We start from the raw sequence: 23,485 nt of genomic DNA on the forward strand, positions 1-23,485 counted from the left end.
CCAACATACTGATTCCATGCTGTTGCTGTATGGCCATAAGATATTCAGGAGAATTGTAAATATCACATTGTTTCTCGCCAGACGTCCAGCAAGATCTTATCTGGTTTGAAAGGAGGAAGTGTCGACGCTCTAGTTGTCTATGCGACCCACGTGGGCAAACACGGTGTGTATTACCTGCTGATCTTTGCTTGTATCTTCTGACATCCTTATGTAGATAGATAACATGGTTTGTTCTTACGGTTTAAGTGCTAAGTGTGCCATACATTCATTCTAGATATTTTTACATTAGGCAATTGTAGGAAGATCTCATGGGAAAGTCGGCGTATGACGTTGCTATGCCATCATATGCTACTTTATCGCCAATAGTTTCATTTCAAACAGAAATGTTTTCAAAATTATGGCTGTCAAGAATCGTAAAACAAAGAATGGGTCTTAGAGTCGTATGCCCTTGATGAATCATGTGACAGGACTTCTACAATGGTTTTCAGGGGTTATTTCTGCATAAAATTATCATAAGCTGTGCCATATGCATACTTTGTAATGCGTGACGAAAAGTTACCAAATGTCTGGGAATATGTTATGAATTCTAAACTTACGCTAACAGATGACGCTGTATTTCAATGAGTGTTGGGATATAACATTTGAGCTTTGCGTGTTGAGGAATGCTTTCTGTAGTTTATGGGATTGGTTGCCAAATGACGATCACTTTCATACGTGCTGTCGGAAAGAACTTCAAAATGGTTGTCTCAAACCTAGCATGAAATGATACAGGTGCAAGCGATTGCTACTTCAATTTAGTTTATTTCTCCATTCCCAACAGCGTTATACAAGCTAAGGCTGAGAATCTGTTTAGTTCGCTGCCTGAGCAGTTTATATGTTACCGACTTAGGTATGGTGGGGGTACTGATCAGGGTTGTGGTCTACAGTAAACGCTCCTATAATGTATACCTCCTATAACGTAAATTCCAGTTAACACAAAAAATTTGAAGTTTTTGCTTTCTACTACGTAAAATTTCCACATGATGCAAAGTGTCATATCGGGCGAGTTCTCAAATTCGATTTGAACATTAGTCTATCTCGCCACACTTGTGAAAGAAACCTACATGTTAGTGTATACAATTTTCGCAACAATCTAGTGTGTTGGGATAGATCGTCAGAGTGTCGACAAAACATATAATAAGGTAGCTGCGCGTTGTTCATAAATACAAAGGCGATCGATTGAAGCAGGTGTTACAGCGTTGGTCCACCAATGCGAATGTCGCAAGTTCGAGTATCATCAAAAGTTTTCTTTTTCCTAACCTTGACCCCTGGATACAAATAGACGAATGAGTAGTACCGCTTTTTTGTAAAATATTTTATTGTTTTGCTTTCTAGTAGGCGTATGAAATGTTTGTTATTAGTTTTACTTTGAAGAGTGCTTATTACTGCTTAGATAAATAAGCAAATCGCTGTAAATGAACGTCGATGATGTGCACTACCCATCAACTTATTGTATAATTACCATAACCATGGTCTATAAAAACAGTGAGATTGAGCATAAAAATGAGAAAATTTGTCTGTACAAACCGATAATACTGCAGTTACGGTACGGCCCACAAATTTAAAATGTTAACTCAAGTTCTTCCTTTTTGTATGCTCAAAGAGGTGAGTTTAGAAAGATCGTGGAACGGATTAAGTGATTTATATGTATTTTATTGTTTTTATAACGTAAATTCCCGATAATGTAAACGTTTCTAGAATGGATTATTTATGTTGTAGGAGCGTTTACTGTATTAACAATACGTATTAATAATTGCATTAAAATGTTCATTAAAGTATTGATTCGCAATTTCATTTTATCTACATTTCTCAAGTATATTAATTCAAATTTAGTGATTAATGTAGTTTTTCTTGCAAATAAATCCTTAGTTCAATATTCAATACAGCTCTTTCAAATGCTTGTTTGATAATTTAGTTACTAATTCAGCTTTCAAAAAGTTAATTCACTCATTCAATAATAAATGCGCTCATATGACAAACTAATTGACCTAATGTACTAGCATGGTTAACATGTCAGCGTAGTTAACATACAGCTATTACCTAATCCTTAAGCAATGAATCTATGTTTATAGTGTAGGGGAAGTCCTTTCGCTATGGGAAGGGACTAAACACTTAAACAAGCTTGTGGTCATCATGTGCTAACGGCCTGGGCAGTGTCATTGTCTCTGTTTGTCAAACCATACATTGAAATTGTTTGACGGCTTTTTTCAGCATTGAGGTTTTTTAGTCCATCTATTTTTAGCTTGTGAATCCTTGACCCACATTTAGACTTTACGTAGCGCTCTGTAGTCGTCCCATGTCATTATGTCCCATCTTGTCAGTGCTAGTAACTTGGTATGTCGACTTGTATTTTCTATGGCTAGATCTGTTCAACGTCGGCAGCTTCCTATCGCTGTCACAAGCTGACATTGACACAGGTAAACAAGTGATTTTTCTCATGTTATTCTCTCTATTTCTGATTGTACATCTAACAGGTATTCGGCTGCTCCTTTTAGACGTGTGCAGAGATTTCGAATATCAGCAAGCTTACAATAATCACCAACCTTTCTCAATAGTTTAAACTTCTACTCACAACGAAAGCAAAGTTGTCACTCTGTGGTAATTTGTTGAGCCAGGTGGAAAAGTTAAATTTCATATTGTGTAGGACTACATGTGAAATGCTGTGGCTTAGGACCAATTTACGTACACGTCGGAAGCGAACTTACATAAAAGCTACGCATGTCTTGCTTTTATCAAAATTTTTATTTAAATTATTTTCTGACAAATGTTTTGATCGCAAATATTGATGAATTGATGTGAACTGAATTTATAAATTGAAATAGCTTGTATTTTGTAAGCAGTTTTATTTTTTGAAATATACAAATGATAGTATGTGGCCAATGTGGTTTCTTAGTCTGTCACTAGCATGAGCATCTCTTATCAAATGAACCAGCTCCCCTGTCCGGTTTTATGGTGCAATTTGTTTTCAGAATCACAATAAGTAACAGCAGCAGGACTCGGCCAAACGTTTCATTGCTTGCAATTTATGTGTGTTGGTTGAAGAAAATCCTATAGACTGATATTACACCATCCCAGATTGACTTGGCCAGGGTAAATTGTTGAATTGGGTACAGGTAGCTCATGACAGCATTTTAATAGCTAATTTTACTTCACTTATTTTAAACATTAAATTAAAATTTCATACATAATTGTAAAATAATACCAAATACCAGTTTTTATTATTAGAGATTGATAATTTTATATATTATTTCTGTTCACATTTGAGGTAAGGACAAAAACAGGATTTATTAACATAGTGACGTTGTTTATTTTATGACTCACACAGTCACACCTTTGAACGATGTTTCATTCGCAATGGCTGTTGGTATTAAGGAATCTCTGCACACGGCCCTGTTTAGTTTGGTGAATGGCTCGTTTTGGCTCTCCGCGTGATGCCAAGATTGTGACTGCATGCTCGCTCTAGTTTCACTCATCTGTTGCAGTCATAAGGAACTGCATTTTGGCATTTGGAACTAGATTTATGTTAATCTCTGCTCCTTTCATTATGTATGGAGATTTCTATTGATTTCACTGGTTAGAGATTTTCTAAAGAATTACATGAGGCTGCTGAAATATCATTGAAGATGGCAAATGTAATCACTTGCTTCAGCTTTCATAAAGCATGTCCTGAAAATGAAAATTGTGTTTAGCTCATGCTAGACCTTCCTCCACCACCCTGCCTCCTCCGCCTGTCTGCCTCTACCGCCACCCTGCCTGTTCTGCCACCACCCTGCCTCCTTCGTCACCACCCTGCCTCCTCCAGCCCCAATATGCCTCCTCCACCCCCAATATGCATCCTCCACCACCATGCCTCCACCACCATCATGCCACCACCAACATGCCACCACCAACATGCCCCCACCAACATGCCTCCACCACTAACACGCCTCCATCACCACAACCATGCCTCCACCACCACTAATACTCCTCCGCGACCCTGCCTCGGCTCTATGCCTTCCACACTGACTTTGCTGCACTACCTCCTCTGCCCTATCATCTACCCTCGCCTCTTCTATCACACCTTCACCTCCATCGTCACCCATTTTCATCCCGACCCTTTATTTCACCTCTGACCTTCTTTACCTCACCTCATTCTCACGTACGCACCCTCCTCACCTCATCTACATATTCCCAACTCATTCACTCCTCCCTTATCCATCCCAACTCCATTCCATCCCACCTCCATCCACCCTTCATCTAAGATTATGATCATATAATCTTCTCTACCCTGATATTCTTATATATGTGGTCTAATGATTTTATGCCTCTGCTTGCTTAGTTATGCTGACTGTTGCCATCGCCATCTTTAATCATGCAAACGCTGGCGTGTTTTGTCATCTAATTCCATTTACAGTTAGTCTGAACTAGAGGTGTGTCGTGTTCATGTGCTGCTTTTTGTCCTGTCGGTGATGGTATGGGCTTAATGAGACGGGGACATCTGATAGGTCAGATGGCCATGAGACTGTCATCATGTGAGAGTTACGGCTAAATGGAAACATGTGTATGACTAGACACATTGCTTCTTCATGAATGTGATAGGGTTCTAACCGCTGTTTTTACAGTTTCTGTTTTGGTAGAGAAGTCTGTATTTCAATGATGAATTGGTCGTTTAAATAAGTACAGTGAAACTCGGATAACTCAAACTTCAAGGGACCGAGCAAAAGTGTTCGAATTATCAGAGTGTTCAAGTTATCAGAGCACTGTCACAAGTCCATGTATTTACTTATTTACTAGTAGATACATGAACATATACAAACTATAATATAAATCAAAAGCACAAATGGCTTGTTTCAAATTAAATGCTTCTAATGTAAAGTTTAAAACGTTTTTATCAAAAAGTATAGAGATTTTTCTATCACTTGAGATTGGTTTGTTGTTTGAGGTGATGTTATTGCCAGGACGTTTTTTAGATTGACATTGGCAAAACTTGATCGTTGCTGAAATGCTCAAAAGAAAAGACATCTTTTTCTTTTCAGCGTTTTACCCACGATCAATTTTGCCGATTTTTCTTGAAGTTTATGCAAAGATTCCCTTACTTTACCTGGCATTCGTTAAGAGCAACACTCTGAGGCAGTTCAATTAAAAGTTTTACGAGGTTTTACGGTACATTGTATATCACTAACGTTTTTGAATGGATACTTATTGAATGTACACGCGTATTCTGTGTTTAGGTCAAACGATGAATAGTTTTTTTTTTTAGCTAAGACAACGTATACGTTTAATTACAACAATTTTTAAGACGTTTTAAACATTCAACATTCCGACGTTGATTCAACACGGAATCAACGTCGGAAAACTATTCATCACGGGCTAGCCGGGTCACGCACTCAAGGATTTTCGCCACGCAAATACAAAACCAAAACATTGTGCTGTTTTTGTTTTGAATGTGCGTGGCGAAAATCCTTGCGCCCGTGACCCGGCTAGCCCGTGCTATTCATCGTATAACAGTATAAATCAAATTTCACCAAACCTTTAGAACAGTCGTTGATAAAAATATTTTGCCGATGGAGGTAGTAACGACGCTTATGAATTACGAAAAGTTGAGGTTTACCTCTATGGCTTGGAATAAAGTGATTTTCTAAAGTGATAGCAACCGTTTCGGTAGCCGTTGGGCAAAAAACAGTTCGTTATAACAGTGCTGATTTCGAGTTATATAGAGCCATTTATCATTGCGTGGGAACGGACCAAGCAAATCCAGTCGAGTTAACCATGTGTTCGCTATATCCGAGGGCGAGTTATCCATGTTTCACTGTATTTCTATAGCATTTGTGCTCAATAGTACTCCATATTTGATGTATTTGTTATTAGTGTGACAAGCTCCTTTTACCAATATCTCATTATATTTCAGTTGCATGAAACATCAGTTATGACAGTATAGTGGATGCTCCGATAACCGTTGTGTCCTATAACGTAAATTCCAGACAACATAAAGAATTCATGTAAAGTTTTTGCTTCATGCAGCATAAAAACTTCTGTTTAACGTAAAGTAAAAAGTTGGTGCAAGCTCTCAGATTCTATTTGAATAACGATAATCTTGCAGTTGGTCGTAAAATATCACTTTTTCTTTTCTGCCGCACTTGGGAAAGAAACGTATAAACGTTTAGACATTTTTATGGACGTATAAAATATTTGTGATCAATTTCTTTTTGCAAAATAGACATTGGCTAAAAACGTAAACAAATCGTTGTAATTGGATTTCAAAGGTTTCTTCCTCTCAACTTGTTGTAAAATTTCTGCAATCATGGACTATAAAACGATTGAAATGGATAAGTTAAGGAGAAAAATTATCGATAGAAACTAATATGGTCACGGTGCAGTTAGTGAATTAGAAAGTTAAGTTTATTTTTTACTTTTTGTAGTGCCAAAGGGTTGAGTTTGGAAAGACCTGGGAACGGATTAGGCAATTTTCATGTACTTTACTGTATGTATTGTGTAAAACCTCTATAACCTAAACGTTCATAGAATGGATTATTTAGCTGTAAGAGCTTCTACTTTACTAGTACTAGCTCTTATTATCGTAAAGCTTACATATCTCTTTACAGTCAACTAGTTCTCTAAAAGGTTTTGAGGAGTCGCATATGCTGATTTATAATATATTTGTTCCAACAGATAAAATGTCGAAGCGCTTGTATGATTTCTGTTATGAGTGTGAACCTGTTTTATTTCACCTTGAGGGTTTAGTTGAGTTCGCAGCATTCGATAGCTTGCATTAGGCTGGTCCAGTTAACCTATTGTGCATGCATTTGGACTACTGTTTTGCAGCTGTTTCCTGTTTCATTTTCTTCAAAGCTTCAATCATTTCAGCATAAGTTTGTAATCACTGATTTCTGCGTAACCACCCTGCTGCATGGTTCTTGATTTTGTCTGAACGTTTCATTACAGTTTCCACAGATTATCTGCCAATAACACCAAGTAGCATTTCTTTGCTTCGCTGAACTATGTTTCTATGATGTTTGTAGAAGTAGGCAGTAAATGTATTGGTTGTAATTTGAGCTATATGCATAACCAATGTAAGCCAGTCATACCGGTAGTAATGGCTAGTAGTAGCGGCTGTACTAGCTAGTAGAAGCAGTAGTAATAGCTAGTAGTAGCAGTAGTAATAGCTAGTAGAAGCAGTAGTAATAGCTAGTAGTAGCAGTAGTAATAGCTAGTGGTAGCAGTAGTAATAGCTAGTAGTAGCAGTAGTAATAGCTAGTAGTAGCAGTAGTAATAGCTAATAGTAGCAGTAGTAATAGCTAGTAGTAGCAGTAGTAATAGCTAGTAGTAGCGGCTGTACTAGCTAGTAGTAGCAGTAGTAATAGCTAGTAGTAGCAGTAGTAATAGCTAGTAGTAGCAGTATTAATAGCTAGTAGTAGCAGTAATAATAGCTAGTAGTAGCAGTAATAATAGCTAGTAGTAGCAGTAGTAATAGCTAGTAGTAGCAGTAGTAATAGCTAGTAGTAGCAGTAGTAATAGCTAGTAGTAGCAGTAGTAATAGCTAGTAGAAGCAGTAGTAATAGCTAGTAGTAGCAGTAGTAATGGCTAGTAGCAGCAGTAGTAATAGCTAGTAGTAGCAGTAGTGATAGTTAGTCATACCAGGAGTTATAGCTAGTCATACCAGTAGTAATAGCTAGTCGTAGGGGCAGTAATAGATGGTAGTCAAATATAGTAATAGCTACAAGTAACAGTAGTACAAGCTACATGCACTGCTAGTCATAGTAGTAATGAATTTTATGGTGATTTTAGTAACCATTAGCCTACCTATTTCTTCTAGTAATGCCAGCAGTACTATTCCAAGCAGCAGTAAACATGATGATAGTATTGGTGGCAGTAGTTGTATTAGTAATAGCCAGCAGTATCCAGTTAGTAAAACTATTAATAGTTATTAGTTGAAATAGTGTTAGTAGTAATAGTAGAAATGACTATATCTACTAGTTCCTATAAGGTTTGTTGCTAGTCATATCATTATGTTAGTGATGAATTATCTATCTTCACCGTGCAATTATCTATCTTCACCGTGCGTAATTTTGCATCTAATCGTGATGTAATTGCTGTAATAGGCTATAGCATATAGTACCCTAGGACACTTATATTTCGCTAGTATTTAGTTTGGTGAGTAGCATACAGAGTAAAATTTCGCTGCAACTCAATTTTGCAGCTCTGATGAGTACGAAAATATAGTGATGTGAAAATAAATGCAGTGGAACAAACATAATTAGATTCCTCCGGTCTAGTTCACTGGTAAGAAACAATTTTTCAATTTGGGACTAGTTTGTAATGGTGAACCGCAGGTAGCATTGTGTGGACGATATCGATGATGCAATTTGATCGTTTGCTGCCATTTGTTTCTTGGACTATCAATGAACAAAGCTATTTAATTTCGCGTTTTCGCTCGTTCGTTATCATAGTTAAGTTTCGCTCATGAAATTTTCGCGAAAGGATGACTCCGCGCAAACGCGAAAGTTAGATGAGGCGAATAGATAAGTGTCCTAGGGTATATAACTCTTAATATCATAGCATAGCATATTGATGGTATCACATCGCCCATCGCACTATCACTCACTGCGCTGATTAATACCTAGACTTGTTATCACTATGTTTTCATGACGCGCATGATTCGCAAATTTGAACAAATTCGCAAGTTAACCGCATCATGGAAACGGCATAAATTCGCGAGCTAAGGGAGTTTTGCGATTCACAAATCTTTATTGAATCTATCGTGCTTGCTATTCCATTAATACTCGACCTATGTTGTCAAGCGCTGGCATTAAATGTGCATTGTTCAGGTGTTCATTGCAACACTAGATTACAAAGTAGCTCAACATGCAGACAGCCCAAAATGCTTATCATGCGAGTCATGGAAACATAGGGTACAATAACGATGTTATGCAAGCACGCTATTTTCCTGTTGCGTCCTCTAAGGCCTGCCTACACATATCGTCCTCTGAGGCCTGCCTACACATATCGTCGTCTAAGGCCTGCCTACACATATCGTCGTCTAAGGCCTGCCTACACATATCGTCCTCTAAGGCCTGCCTACACATATCGACAAATGCATCCCGTGGTGGTTGTTATGGCTACTTGCAACGCAATCTCATCACACTTGTGTTAAATTATTTGGAGATTTCCCAAATGTTTTTCATTTCTACTACTCGAGTAAATTAAATTCGTCACTTTTGATAGTTTAAACAGTCATTTCTAAAATTAGTATTTATTAAAAAAATATTTACATTTAACATTTTTTAGCAACATAACAGGCAGGGAATTGTGTTTCTAAAGACTAGTAGATAGGAAAACATAAAGGAGATTCTGAGCATTAAAACAATAACAAGTTTCTGTAATCATGTCCTTTTTAAGAAAAATCACAACTGGTTTTATATATTTCAGAAGGCTAGATTATTGTAGGCAGCCCCATACTTTTGCACATGACTGTACTAAATGTTGTATCATGTTCACAAGTAGATTGACCAATGGGAATTGTCCTCATTCGTGTGAAGCCCATTACATCCTTGCTGGATTTTCCTGTAAACTTGTTCAAGTATGTATCATCAAGATGTTTATTATCTAATACACATCCTCAAACACGACAAAAATTAAATTGCAACCATGGATTTTAACGTATTTGATTACCTAAGGAATTATCTGAAATAGATTATTGAAAGTTCCAATTTTCAAAAGCGGCAAACACAAAAAGAATGTCCTTCTCCACAAATAGTCGATTGTGTGAAGTCCCGTATCTTCGTCATGCAAAAGCCAAACTTGGACACAACTTGTTACGTTTGAAATGAATAGAATCGAATTGTTATACTGAACTATTTAAGCCAATTACAAACGCATCGATTTTGCTTCTACTCACATAGATGATCAACATCAACGCATCGACAATGCCTTGCTGAAGCTTTGGCTACGAACACAGTTTATTTTTGTCGGTGAGTGAAGGCAGGCCTTTAGGGTGCTTTCTACACGTACCCTACACGAAATGTCAAATAACTAACGATCTCAAGGAAGGAGTATGAGATAAGCGTACAATGAGTCCTATTTGTTTTCCTCTCTGTTATCCTCTCTGTTCAGTGGTAGATGGCTAACAGGGTAGTTACTAGATTAGTGACCCATGAACCAATCCATCAAAGTGTTGTAGCCTATACTGAATGCAATCTACTACAGGATATAGACCAGAAGGTATTAATGAAGTAATAACAACGATGTTGATTTGACCAATCAAATTACCGATTTATACTAATTAGTGGTTTTGATTGGTTGGCTTCATCTCTTAGTTATTAACCTAGGGATGCAAAGATTCTTTACACCTCTGTGGTACAGGGTGAGGTACATGTGTAAAATCTGAATTCCAATCTTCTACTCCTCATGATTTTAGGAAACTGGTAGGTTCGCCGTGTTTACGGCGCATGATAATCGATTAGCGAGACAGGTAAAGTCTGTTCATAGTGGATAGATACATCATTAAAGACATAGCTTAAGATTTTTAACCATTTATAAAGATCTGAAGCTAACATTTGTCTTCCAATAATCGCTTTACATCTACTTTACAAATGTTTTGATTGGATTCATTAGTGGGTCGTCTCTTTAATTGAGATAGTATTATAATTACTGTCTGTCACATATCTATAAAAGTAGCGAATCAAGGACAACTATGAGTTTATGGAAACGTGTATGCCTGAATGTTTGATGTTTTCCGATGTTTTGATGTTGACCTTATTACACAAAAATTACCTCTGGGCTAAGAATACTGAGCAAAAAAATCGCTCTGTTAGATCACTCTATTAATCACTCTTTATCCTGTGGTAAAAAGCTTTGCTAGATAGAAGCCTTGCTTGTGGTAAAAAACTTGTGTGTGAAAACTTTTATCTCTAAATTCTTTATACAGTTCACTTTTTTTTTAATTGGAAAATGTTGACAAGTTTATTGTTATGATTTTTTTCTCGTTTTTGGCGCACGAGCAGCAGTTTTAATGCCGATGTGTTGACTTTTGTAGATTTCATGTACCAAGAGGCCTTCCTCACCACCTACCGGACATTCATAGAACCAGAGGAGCTCATAGACAAACTGCTGTATCGTTACAACAAGTTCGCTCATCTCAAGGAAATCAACAAGAAGAGGTTATCACGGAATGCTTTTTCATTACTGGTTCGCGTGGTTGACGAACTCACGTAAGGATCAATGACTCTATTAGATCAATCTTATGTATAATAACTCGTGATGGTGATGAATAACATATCTCAAACTTCCGTTTTGTAGTTTGTGTAGGATGTGGCTTGAAGGTAATAGTACAGGTGGCTTGTTGGACCATCACATATACTGGTATACTAGAATAGTTCAGATCTTAGTCTATTTTAGTAAAGATATCAGTTTCAAAGTCCTCCTATTGTATGCTCATATGCTCATTAGGATAAAAGGGAAAAATATTTTTCATTTACTCACATTCTTGATTAACTCCTTAACTACCCGATTAAATTTTTTACCAGGATTGTTAAATATTGTATATATTATATAATGTTATATATAATTATATAATGTATATATATTATACATTATAAAATTGTAATGTCTAATATATATGCATTATAATTACATAATGTATATATATTGTATGAATTAAATATTCCATAAAACTTAATATTTGACAATGGCACATATAAGCTATCATAACTTTTTGAACATACGGTCGATGAAAAAGATTTTGGTACCAAGTTAATTAGCATCAAATTTTACATCAGGCTGATGCTATAAAAATAAAATCTTATCTTTAATTGTTTGGCTGAATGATCTTGGAAATTTTTTCAGCGCATTCCCTGCTACGGTAACAATGAGCATATTCTCAGTCAGATGGTTATTGCTAATATTATAGCTTTTCAGCATTGTTATTATTGCTAAAATAAAATATTCACACTTTTAGGGCTAATATGCACTAGATAGTCACCAGAAGTCAAATGATTTACAATTCGCAAAGCCGCAGTAGCTGCAATGTGTCTGCTACCATAAGTGATCCTCGTGAAAAACTTGCGATAAGAAATTTTGCGTTTTTGCAAAGCGAAACTGAGCTAAGCCGGGGCTGTAAACATGGTTTTTATTGGCTCAACACGTGCAGACAAGTGTTTCCTTTTGTTTATGGACGATGAAATAGGCTGATTAATTAATTATCTATCACTAATCTGAAACATTTTGTACAAAGGTTGCTATAGCCGTACCACTCCGCTCTTGGCCATATTCAAACTTGGAGCTGAGCCATGCTACGCGGCTCGTCAGACGCATAGAGTTCAATCATATTTGAAGAGTTTTGCTGGTGACAGTCACAACAAGTGTTCATTGATGCTAAATATTACAGCTAGAGTAGAAGAGCAAGTCAAATAAAAGGATGCTGCTTCTATAGAAGTTGTAAACCAATACAAGAGTTACTACTTCAACAAAGTTACTACCGGTTCTCATTTCTAGGATTTCTGTTACCATGGTGACATATCAAACACTAATAGTTAGCAGATATTATTCCAGTTCAGTCTATCAAAAATTTTTTTGAAAACAATAAACATGCATAATTATCTTAAGAAATACATTTGTTAAGTGTAACGAGGTGTCGAACTTATTTTGCAGTTCTAAAGATGTTAGTTGATTTCTTCATACTAAGGTTTTTTTATTCTCACACTTACCTTGATGGCAATTATTGCACCAGTATTATGATTAATTGTACAAAAATATAATAAATACTAAATTGAACTTTTCTAAACAAGTTTGTTTAGAAGACAATGAATAATATGAGCCTGTACATTTTTACCATTTCTATCCAAGACAAGTGTGAATTTTGATGTCAGGAAGGACGCCAAGCAAGTAGGGCATCTATAGCAGTGATATGGCATGATGAATATGATTTAGTCTTATAGTACAGAATTAAATTAGATACCAAGACACTAGTACAAGCGTGATTAGTAGAAGATGTGATATAAACTGGCCCAGGTACATCACTTGCAGGTCAAAAGAGATGCGGCAGTCGATTACTCTCAAGTTGCTGAAGCTAGTGACAGACTTGGTGAGGGAGGGGGAGCTAGCTTTAGCCAAGATCATGAGAATGAAAGTCATGGAGAAATGTGACCCAAACCAGAAACCAGTTGAAAACCTCCGAATTGTCACCTCAGGTCCAAAGTCTCCCAAGTAAGTCTCTCATATTCACCGTTAAACGGGCGAACCGACGTTTCAACTACTTGTCATTCATTTTCTCATGGACAGAGTGACATTAATGTCGTCAGTGTCAGTATTTTTTCCAAAATAGTTTTTATATTCGGAGTTAGACAAGGAATTGCTCCAAATAAGACCTATTAGACCGATAGAATTATTACTTTTTTCGATCAGGTTACTTGGAAAGTTTTGATAAAAAACTAAAATACTTTGGAGTTGGCCAACAACATGCCTTAAAAATGTTGTCTTAAGTTGCTAGCATGTCTTATGCTGCTACTGAAGACGTTCTAATTGTTCATCGAAACGCTGTAAAGTTTTCAGCTCAGGTGGTGAACCACTTGAAGGACGAATCTGAAGACAGTTGTCAGATTTAAACCTTATCGACTTCGAATCAATGTTCAGTTTTGGTGGTTGTGAGGATCATTTCTCTCAGGCACACTCGTCACTACAACCACTACACCAACAATAAAAAAAATTCTGTGTACATCAATGTTATTTTGTAGAGAATTTTCTTTCGATCAATTTTTATAACGGGTTTATAAATAGCAAACAAACCGTTTTTGAGTTATGACCAAAATAGTTAAGATAAAACATATTGACAATTTTTCGATAATTATCTGACCATGAAAAGGGAGCTCAAACAATTGCTCACTAGAAAGTTGAAGCTTTACAAGAACAGTTGCTATAAAACTGGTGATTATTTACTTCATAGAAGATATGTCACATTAAGGAGTATATGTAGAGTAATAAGATATCTGTTGCGTGTCGCTATAGGTATGCACAAAATATCAGTGGAATTTTAGAGCATCAGTTTAATTTTGAGGTTATATTCCCCAGCTTTCCTCCAGTGGAGGTGAAAAAGTTTCAGCAGACAATCACACGGGTTTCCGTTCTGCTACAGAAACACTCTACTGCTACCCACTACTGTTTTTTCTGGACTTTTTGCATTTGCATTAACATTTAGAGTCCAATGATAGGTTGCTCGTACGAGGATGACAAAATAATTACTTATCACTACCGCTGGCTGATTACACATTAATTGAGAAGTAACCGTGACCCGAAAGCAAGTCTACTTTAACAAGTTTTTCTTGAGGAGACTGCGAATTTTTGAAAGATCTATAGTGTAACTCTGAGTCATTAAAAAGGTAAGATGCGAATTCGTTGGTGGCAGGTATTTCTGAACCCATTGAAAACACATTGTATGATATCCTATGGACTTTTTAGTTTGTCAGGAGTACATAGGTATATGATCCATGTGCTGAGTATTACAAGGTCGGACGTGAGAAATTTAACGATGTTATACAGTAATCACCTCTGCATTTAAACAATTGATGTTTGTTCTCACGCTCACTCTAGACACAGATAACAAACGATAAAACATCTGAACATCTACTTCACATAAGCGTTAGTCTACTCACTGATTTGTTTCCCTAGTCGAGGTCTGCTGGACTTTAAGTCGTACGAAGTGGCTGAGCAGCTGACAATCATAGAGAATGCTTTTTACCAGAGACTTGAGCTACCTGAGCTTCTCATTTGGTCCAAGGAACAGAATGAAGAGAAGTAAGTACTTTTGACCTTGACACGCATTTTATAGGACTTTTCAACTTGTTTTTTGTGTGCTCTTGTGCTTTATGTCTTAACTAAGATTTGCTGTCATATTGACTTCCAATTTTAACTTTTTTCCACAGTTCAAGTTATTAAACTGAGCCTTCTCAGTCAAACTAAACGTTTTTTTTTTCAGAATTATCAGATGAATTCAAATTTTAAAAATTGTTAATCAACCAGATTTGGATTGCCCTCATGTTTAGAAAGAACATTGGATATGAATGTTCTAAAAAGTGGTTCTAGGAGAATTTAGTATCAGTTGTGTTTGAGTTTTTTTGTTTAGTTGACATAGTAATTTTTAGTATCTGGCCATAAAAACCAGCTCCAAGTTTTCATGCGTTGCTAGAATGTTGAAGGGTAAAGGGCTAGTCACAGCCTCTTAGGAGGCTAAGCAAGGAGTTGGGTCATGCCTGCAGATGAAGTGTTGCGACAAGTGGTTGTCTTTTCAACCTGCCAATATCAGAGAGTGAACCATAGTAGCAAACCACAATCTCTTGCTTCTAAATCCGTCGGAGCATGTTTGCTCATTTTGTAAAGTTACACACGGAGATGGTATGCTAAAGATTCAGTTCACCATCGTATTATAGGAAATGAGTAACTACACTAAGTCATTAGCACTGGTCCGTTGACATACTGTAGTTGCTTGTTGAGTTTCATCGCTGAGCGGGTTTGATGGATATTGTCTCTGCATCGTTTGTATGAAATCACGTCTCTAGATTTGCCCTAAGCTTTCACTAATTGGAGGAAAAACGAGAGCATTGTTTTGGAATGATTAAAGTGATTTAAACATTTAATATTGTTTTCTTTATAACTTCAAGGTGTTTTCAGACTAAAACTAGTAGATCGTAGGATGTGCTTCAACCAACATTTTTGGATGGAAATTTAGAACAAAGTAGTATTTTATGTACCATAACCTAGCAGAATTTTGGTTATTGCAAAGCATTGTACCACGAGCCACAGTATTGCCTATAGTACTGCATCGCCACGTTGCGATTAAGTTAGAAATGTATTACAGGTGCCCTAACCTTGTCAAGTTCACAGAGCACTTCAACAAGATGTCATATTGGTGTCGGAATTCCATCCTCAAACCAGATGATCCTACTCTTCGTGAGAAACATTTCATCAAGTTTGTTCACATACTAAAGGTATGCCTCTTACATATTTACATGTGGCCTCTTTTGGTAAACAAATCTCTTTTGATATGTTTATGAGTCTCTCGGCATTGGGTGACTGTTGGTTTATTGACAGGTGGTTAGTTGACAGGTGGCTAGTTGACGGGTGGTTAGTTGACAGCTGGTTAGCTAACAGGTGGTTACTTGACAGATGGTTAGTTGACAGCTGGTTAGTTGACGGGTGGTTAGCTAACAGGTGGTTACTTGACAGATGGTTAGTTGACAGGTGGTTAGTTGACAGGTGGTTAGTTGACGGGTGGTTAGTTGACAGCTGGTTAGCTAACAGGTGGTTACTTGACAGATGGTTAGTTGACAGCTGGTTAGTTGACGGGTGGTTAGCTAACAGGTGGTTACTTGACAGGTGGTTAGTTGACAGGTGGTTAGTTGACAGGTGGTTAGTTGACGGGTGGTTAGCTAACACGTGGTTACTTGACAGATGATTAGTTGACAGCTGGTTAGTTGACAGCTGGTTAGTTGACGGGTGGTTAGTTGAAGTATACCACGAGATAGCATTTAGACAACCGTTTTGTCTCTTCTATAGCAAACCCAAGCCATAAAATCTGTAACTTTCTGGAACATTGTGAGAGGGTTTACTAGTATGTACATGTGTGTGAACTACAGCTTTTAGCATTTTTAACGTTTCAAGAGGCTGGTTCATGTGTACTATTGATACTATTAATAAGAAAAAATATCTCTAGAAAATGAGTCATGTCAGGATTTATTTACGGCATGTGGGCTCTTATTCGACTAAATCTTTACTCTGAAATGCATGCCAATTTCTATTGCAATTTCTTCACAATGACCATCCGTGTCAAACGTATTACAGCTACCGGTGTTTTACAAATTAATCGTAGATCAAATGGCTCCTGATGATTACCTATTGAACAATAGTGCTGGTAGCAATTACTATTTCAACAGTAATAATAATGCTGTAAGCTATAATAATAGTGATAACTCATCTGACTCGGAACATGCTTAACTCGTTACTCACAGTAGTAGCGGGAGAAGCCGACAAAGTGTCCGAACTCATTCTGCAACATCTTTGTAGCCGTTTAATAGTATCTGCTGCAGTAAAGTTTATGGTAATTTGATATCAAACTTGTATATGGACCTTTTGGTTCAAGACTTATGATGTTTCAGATGCGTCATTATGTCATATAAGAGGTTTTACAGAATATTTAATATGTCAATTATGTAATAAATTTATTTGGTAGAGAAAGATTTAAAAATTCATGCTAGATATGTTGTCACGTCAGCTAATATGTGATCACAGTTTATCATCTTTGATTGTAAACGGAATGATTTTTACATTTTGATGTTTTCACTTCCACTAGTGTCCATTTTAGAGAATAGAAAAAGAAACAGTCAGTTTTATGGGAAATTTAGGTGTCAGCCACATACCTGCGGCTAAAAATCTCGTTCTGATGAGCCAATTATTCAGCTATAGGTGAAGTATGTTACAATTTATATTAATTATAATCTAACTTTGTTAGAAATTCAATTATTATCACAGCAATATCTTTGCATGGGCAATCTCTCAAAGATTGAGTATGATCTCTACTTAACTCGTCGTAATTGGAGTCCATGAGTGTTTCTAAGAGCATCGTTGTACAAACAAGCTCATTGCACTCATTGATATGCTTGCTACGGTTTGCAGCCTAAACTAGCTTTTTATGTGCAATAGAAGAGGAGTTCTGATCATCGATCCATTGTAAGCTGAGTTGAGATAACCACGATGACGCTATTAAATAATATGATATAAATCTGAATATCTATAATATAATAATACATCACATACTACAAATATATATTCAAAAATAAGTGACATTAATTAACCATATTTACAATATACGCAGAAGCAAAATTACTATTTTTGAAACAAAAATAAATGCATTGTTTGCTTGGTCAGATGCATTCTGATTGGTGCTTCCTTTTACACCCATTTCATCTTCTGGCTGTTCAATACCCTCTATAATGTCTTATGACTTCAACTTTTCTGCACTGCTGAACTAGTCAATATTAGCCTCCAAACAATTTTTTAGCAGAGCAAGTGTTAAAAGTTGAGTGTTTGAAAGTTTAAAATAGGTTTTTTGCACAAATAAAGAGAAACCACATCTAATCTTGCACACTATGCAGAAGTTTCAGCCTCGAAATATTGCAGATTCCATCGTTGGCCGAATAGCTAAACCGTTTTTCGTATACGTCAAAGTATCAAGACTGCGTTAAACGAGGTACTACTATTAGCCGGGTAGTTAATAATTATTTCTACTGCGTTGCTTTCAAAGGTTTAACAAAAAACCGTAAATCTTTGGAGTTAAAAAATGGACTTCAATACAAACAGCAATGGCGAAAGAATTAATTGTTTTTGATGCAACCGAGTCATTATTACCATCATTTTGTGCACACTTTTCTACTGTTCTCTTTCTAATATGGGTTCATAAAAATTAAAGAATGTTAAAGTGGCGGTCAAATAGAAGTGCCGTTCAAATAGAGGTTTTACGGTACATTCCTGTTAGTTACTTTATAAATGGATATATTCGTATTATATTAAGTTTTCTTTTTGGGTTTGGTTGCGCAAAAACAATTGTATTTATTTTTCAAAGTTTTTGTCATTCAAATATTCGTTGCACTTTATACTTTTGTTAGATGTGCCCTCTTCAAAAATACTTCAGCTACGACTTGAATTGAATGCTTTGATATGTGAACAATCTATAGTCAGATGCAGTTTATTTGTAATTCACGAGTCCGTGAAAACATTGTTGATTGCTGAAAAACTATCTTATTCTTTTTGGCTTTGAACTGTATTTTTGAAATTAAATGATTTAATGTATTATAATATATTATGTATAAATAACATTTTATTCGCGTTAGTAATCATCCACAAAATGGCGTTTTTCGTTGCATGATAAAAGAAAAATGAGAAGACAGAAATCAGGAGTTATCGAGTGATTTGACCGAAAGTGTTCTAAAAATTGGTAGTCTAATAGTATTGTGGAGTCAGGATAGTGAATTGAATCATAAACTGAAACATACGATGGTGGATGTGGTATGTTGGTGTCACGGAATAAAAAACGATGCTTTTCATATGTGTAGAAGGATGAATACAAATCTTCTAGGCATAGTTTGCGCAGAACTTTGAAACCTGTAACACAAATGCAGAAACAAGCAAGTTTGGGATAAGGCAATGTACTTGAAGATTTTGTGGTTTGTGGAAGTGCGGTGAGCTGACATACATGATCGGTAGTACACGAGTATACATGCCTGTGAGAGGAAAATTTTTCCTATCGTCGGTATGGTAAAACGAGAAAATATATATCAATACCATTGATCAGATTGCCATGCATAAATCGAAAGTAAAACAGCGGGAAAAAAATAAAAAAGAGATGAAAGGAAACATTTCGAAGTCACGAGTGTTTTATTTTTAAGCCTTGTTTGCAGCACCTGAGAAAACATAACAACTTCAACTCACTTCTGGCACTCCTTAGCGCCCTCGACTCAGCCCCGGTCAGCCGGCTCGACTGGCCCAAGCAAGAGAGAGACATGATCCAGGAATACTCGAGTCTCATTGACTGCACTAGTAGCTTCAAGTCCTATAGGATGGCACTCGCCGAGGCTCAGCCACCCTGTATTCCTTATATGTGAGTTTGTGAAATGGTATTTATTGAACAGCTGTTCACGGTGTCCTTGAACCCTTGTCGTGTCTCTTCGAATAAAAAGCTTAAAAGTTTATACTTGACTGACTTAAATTTTTTTTCTTAATCCTTTATTTGTTCGTTTTAACCCTTTGATTCCGCAAAATATATCTCAGAATAGACACATGAAGACATGATTTATTTAAAATGAATGCATGTCTGCGACAGAGCTCGCAGCTAATAATGATTTCCATTATGGTTTGGTTATCTCTATACAATGTATATTTGTGATAGCCAATAAAAGCCACCACAGAAGTTTAGAGTTAAAATCACGTTTGATTAAAAGGTGCTCATGGGTCAGGCGCTAGTGAAACTATTTATTAATATCATATTACATGTATATAGCTAAGTCTTTTGTGTATAGCTAGGAAATTTTAGGCCATTTCAAGCAATTTTCTTTTGCTAACTTATTAAAATGCTCATGAATGTTTCACAACCTAAAAACAGCTCAAACAGTCATTTGAAGTGAAGAGAATGCTTTAGTTTACGAACTTCAATTACGGTCTCCACGATACATACACCTTCCATGTCAAATTCATCGATTTTTTCCTTTGTTTTAGGCAGTATGGTCTAATTTGCAAAAGAAAATCAATAGAAATGTTTTATATGTTTAAAATAAAGTAATTTTATATATTTACTATTGTAAGGGTGGTGACATCTGTCCACCCGTCTTTTCCTCGAATCGGCTCAATGACAAATGACATTGTTTATGGTAAAAGATAGTCTTCGACGATACTCTACGTCGTCACATTCAGATCGGTCGAGTGACAATCTAACACCTGCACCAATCGATTACCTGAATAATTGTGCGGCTAATTATCATCTGTGCTCTGTCGACACATCTGACGATTTCTCACGGCGAACTAGACTGCCAGGGTACTGGTATATAATTATAGAGATAAACATATATGGTGTTTCTCTCCCAAAATCGGCGAGTAGGAAAGTGATATTTTTCAGGCTGACCAGAGACGCGCTATTCAAATCGAATTTGAGACTTGACATTACGTTTTATGAAAATTTTTGATTTAGTACGAGACAAAACTTTGCATAAAGTCTTTGTTTTGGGGAATTTACATTAAAGGAGGTATATGTTATAGGAGCATCTACTGCATGTACTGCATCATTATTCATGTCTGAACTTGCGTTCAGGCAAATGATTTACCAGGAGAGCAGAAAGCTTACCTCGTATCACTTTTATTGTCTATTATAGAGGTCTCATTCTGAATGACATGACAATCATCCGAGTAGGAAACAAACCAAGCCTGTTTGATGGTGGAATCAACTTTCAGATGCGCTGGCAGCTCTTTAATGTCCTAGAGTGCCTCCGTAGGTTCCGCAAACCGTAAGTTCTAATTTTATTCTTCATAAGGGTTATGAAGCTGTTCTCTCACATGGTTGTTGTTATTGTTTCACCATCTTTTCTCGAGACAAACTCCCACCGTATCCCTCTGCAATCAGCCACTTTTTAAAGATGAGCCTGCACAAAGTCTAGTTGATTCTTATCAGAAATATTCGGTATTTTTCAATCATTTGCGATTGTTTTTGATGTTTGAGGTGATCTGACTGCCAGGTTGTTTCAAGATTAAAACTGGCATAACTTGATCATGGTTAAAAGGCAATTTTAACCGTAAAAGAAATGAAAATGGCTGCTGACAGGACCTTAGTTTCTAATGACGCACTGATTAAAGTTCTTCGTAATAAAAACTGAGAAATGGACAAAGCTAAAAGGCTTCTTCTCATCATCAACAATAGCTTCAGACTAAAACTAGTTGATTGTCTATTCGTGTTTTAACATACATTATCTATCAGTTTCGGTGTTCTGCAATGATTGTGCTTTATCTGCTTTGAAATTGTCACTTTTTAAGAGTGAATTATGGACTATTCATTGTATTTGGTTACCATTTCTTTCATTGTTTTTTACAATCCCAGAGCTTCAATATGATATTCAGCTGAAAAGGAATTTTGTTATTCTAAGCGCTTAGACAGTCAATGGAAAGTTTGTAATAGAGTCGGGTCGGTCCTTTAGGGTTAGAGGACCGGCCCGCTTGTATTTACAAGAATAGGATTCAAAGTGGTAAAATAAACCAGGACAGTTTTATTTTGTTTGATTATTGAACTGCAAGCATTCTGCGATAACGGAATAGTTCTTTGCTTTGCTAGCAGTGTGCTGCGTTATGAGAAAGTGTCGGTTTTTTAAGTAAAGATTTTTTCTGCTCAAGACAGACTCAAACTGAATGTTTCATGTATTTCTCTGTTACATTAATATTATTTTTTGGCAGGGCCTATCCCTTCAAGAAAGACCCGAAGATACTCGAGTTTATAGACAATTTTAGTGATTCCAATTCGAATGATGATGAAATGTGGGAACGGTCACAAGAGATAAAACCGACATCAGTCAAGTAGTCCGCTGCTTGCTGACTCGTTTTAAAGCGTCGAGGAGATAAGTCCCCTTTTATTAGTCAAATTCCTTTCAAGTTGGTCGTCTCTTTTTGCCAACTTGAGATGGTTGTTTGATTTACATGTTTTTTGCTTTTGGATTTCATGCCCTCAATTTTTTTTACATATTGACATAGTTTTTTCTTCTGTAAAATGCTGACTATTTGTGAATCAAGTGTTTGTGCACGATTTTTATGTAATTTTCTTTTCACTCCCGATCCTCTCTCCTGTCAGTCAGTATTGCTCTAAGTTATTTTACTCCCAAAACTACGTTTGAAGTCGTTTTTCCCTCAATTTCTACAACATTTAACATATTCTTTAATATCCGCTGTTTGCCGCACAATTGTTAAACCAGTGAACATCGTGTTTGATAGACTGGTTAATGTTTGGGAAAGTCTCTTGTTGGCCAATGATACTGTTTCAAGCCAAGTATAACTATTAATTTACAAGAAAGATTTTTGGTCGACGGAAATACTCTAATTGGGCGTCAAAGGATCCTCTGCCTTCCTATTTAGCCTAAAAAAATTTTGTAACTGCAAACTTGCTGTCAAGATGAGCTCGAACAATGGTTCCTTGCTCTTTTCTCTAAAATCAGCAAAAATGCATATATGATAGTTTTCTTTAATAACTGGTGGGAGGGTCTGTTTATAAAATGCGCATTTTCTATTTTGCGCTGCAGTTTTTCGCACACAAATTCATGCTCCATACGGGTTGGTGATAGAAATAATGTTAGATGTAGGCAGTATTTGTTTTCGATACAAATCCTTGCTGCATGGTAGCTATTCTATATATATGGTCAACTCTTTTTGCCTTTTTATACATTGCCATTTTTAAATTGCCTAATCACTTTCATGAATTTTGTAACGGTATACAATATATAACAATATACACGCATTAACTTTATATACTTTTACTAATTTATGTTTTACAACATTTTTCTGGTTGTTTTTAAGCTGCCAGGTCCATTTAGACATGCACAGATTACTATTATTATTATTACCGATATTGCTGTAAATACAAATCATGTTGTTTAAATACACTCTCAGAAGGCTTTATTTCTCTTGTTTTCTCTATGCAAACTCTCGGCTGTTACGACAGCAGCGAAATCACAGTTTGGAAACTTAGGACCAAGTCTGGTTTCGATCAGGTGATTTTTTGTTTTAATTAAATCAAAGTGATTTTTTTGTTGAGAATTCAAATAAGAATTTAGGTGCATCATAATTATTTTGAATGATAATATATTATGAATTATTATTTATATAGATAATTATATATATTATCATTCTTTCAATGATAATATGTATTACTATTTATATATAGTAAATATATATGAATGGT

The 23,485-nt window shown here is 36.2% G+C and overlaps 1 protein-coding gene across 2 annotated transcripts in view; it reads left to right on the forward strand.

The window, feature by feature from the left end:
* The window catches only part of LOC137396335 (rap guanine nucleotide exchange factor 1-like), a 55,912-nt gene extending 32,732 nt beyond the window's left edge, over nucleotides 1-23,180 (forward strand). For both annotated transcript variants that reach the window (XM_068082563.1, XM_068082564.1), the window contains 9 exons: nucleotides 82-163; nucleotides 2,403-2,456; nucleotides 11,051-11,225; nucleotides 13,039-13,218; nucleotides 14,677-14,802; nucleotides 15,863-15,992; nucleotides 19,458-19,657; nucleotides 20,922-21,053; nucleotides 21,991-23,180. In XM_068082563.1, coding sequence (XP_067938664.1) covers nucleotides 82-163; nucleotides 2,403-2,456; nucleotides 11,051-11,225; nucleotides 13,039-13,218; nucleotides 14,677-14,802; nucleotides 15,863-15,992; nucleotides 19,458-19,657; nucleotides 20,922-21,053; nucleotides 21,991-22,114 — 1,203 coding nt within the window. In that variant the 3' untranslated portion in view covers nucleotides 22,115-23,180. The remainder of the gene's footprint in view (nucleotides 1-81; nucleotides 164-2,402; nucleotides 2,457-11,050; nucleotides 11,226-13,038; nucleotides 13,219-14,676; nucleotides 14,803-15,862; nucleotides 15,993-19,457; nucleotides 19,658-20,921; nucleotides 21,054-21,990) is intronic.
* The last annotated feature ends 305 nt before the right edge of the window (nucleotides 23,181-23,485 follow it).

This window comes from Watersipora subatra, chromosome 5, assembly GCF_963576615.1.
Source record: "Watersipora subatra chromosome 5, tzWatSuba1.1, whole genome shotgun sequence".
Taxonomy (NCBI): domain Eukaryota; kingdom Metazoa; phylum Bryozoa; class Gymnolaemata; order Cheilostomatida; family Watersiporidae; genus Watersipora; species Watersipora subatra.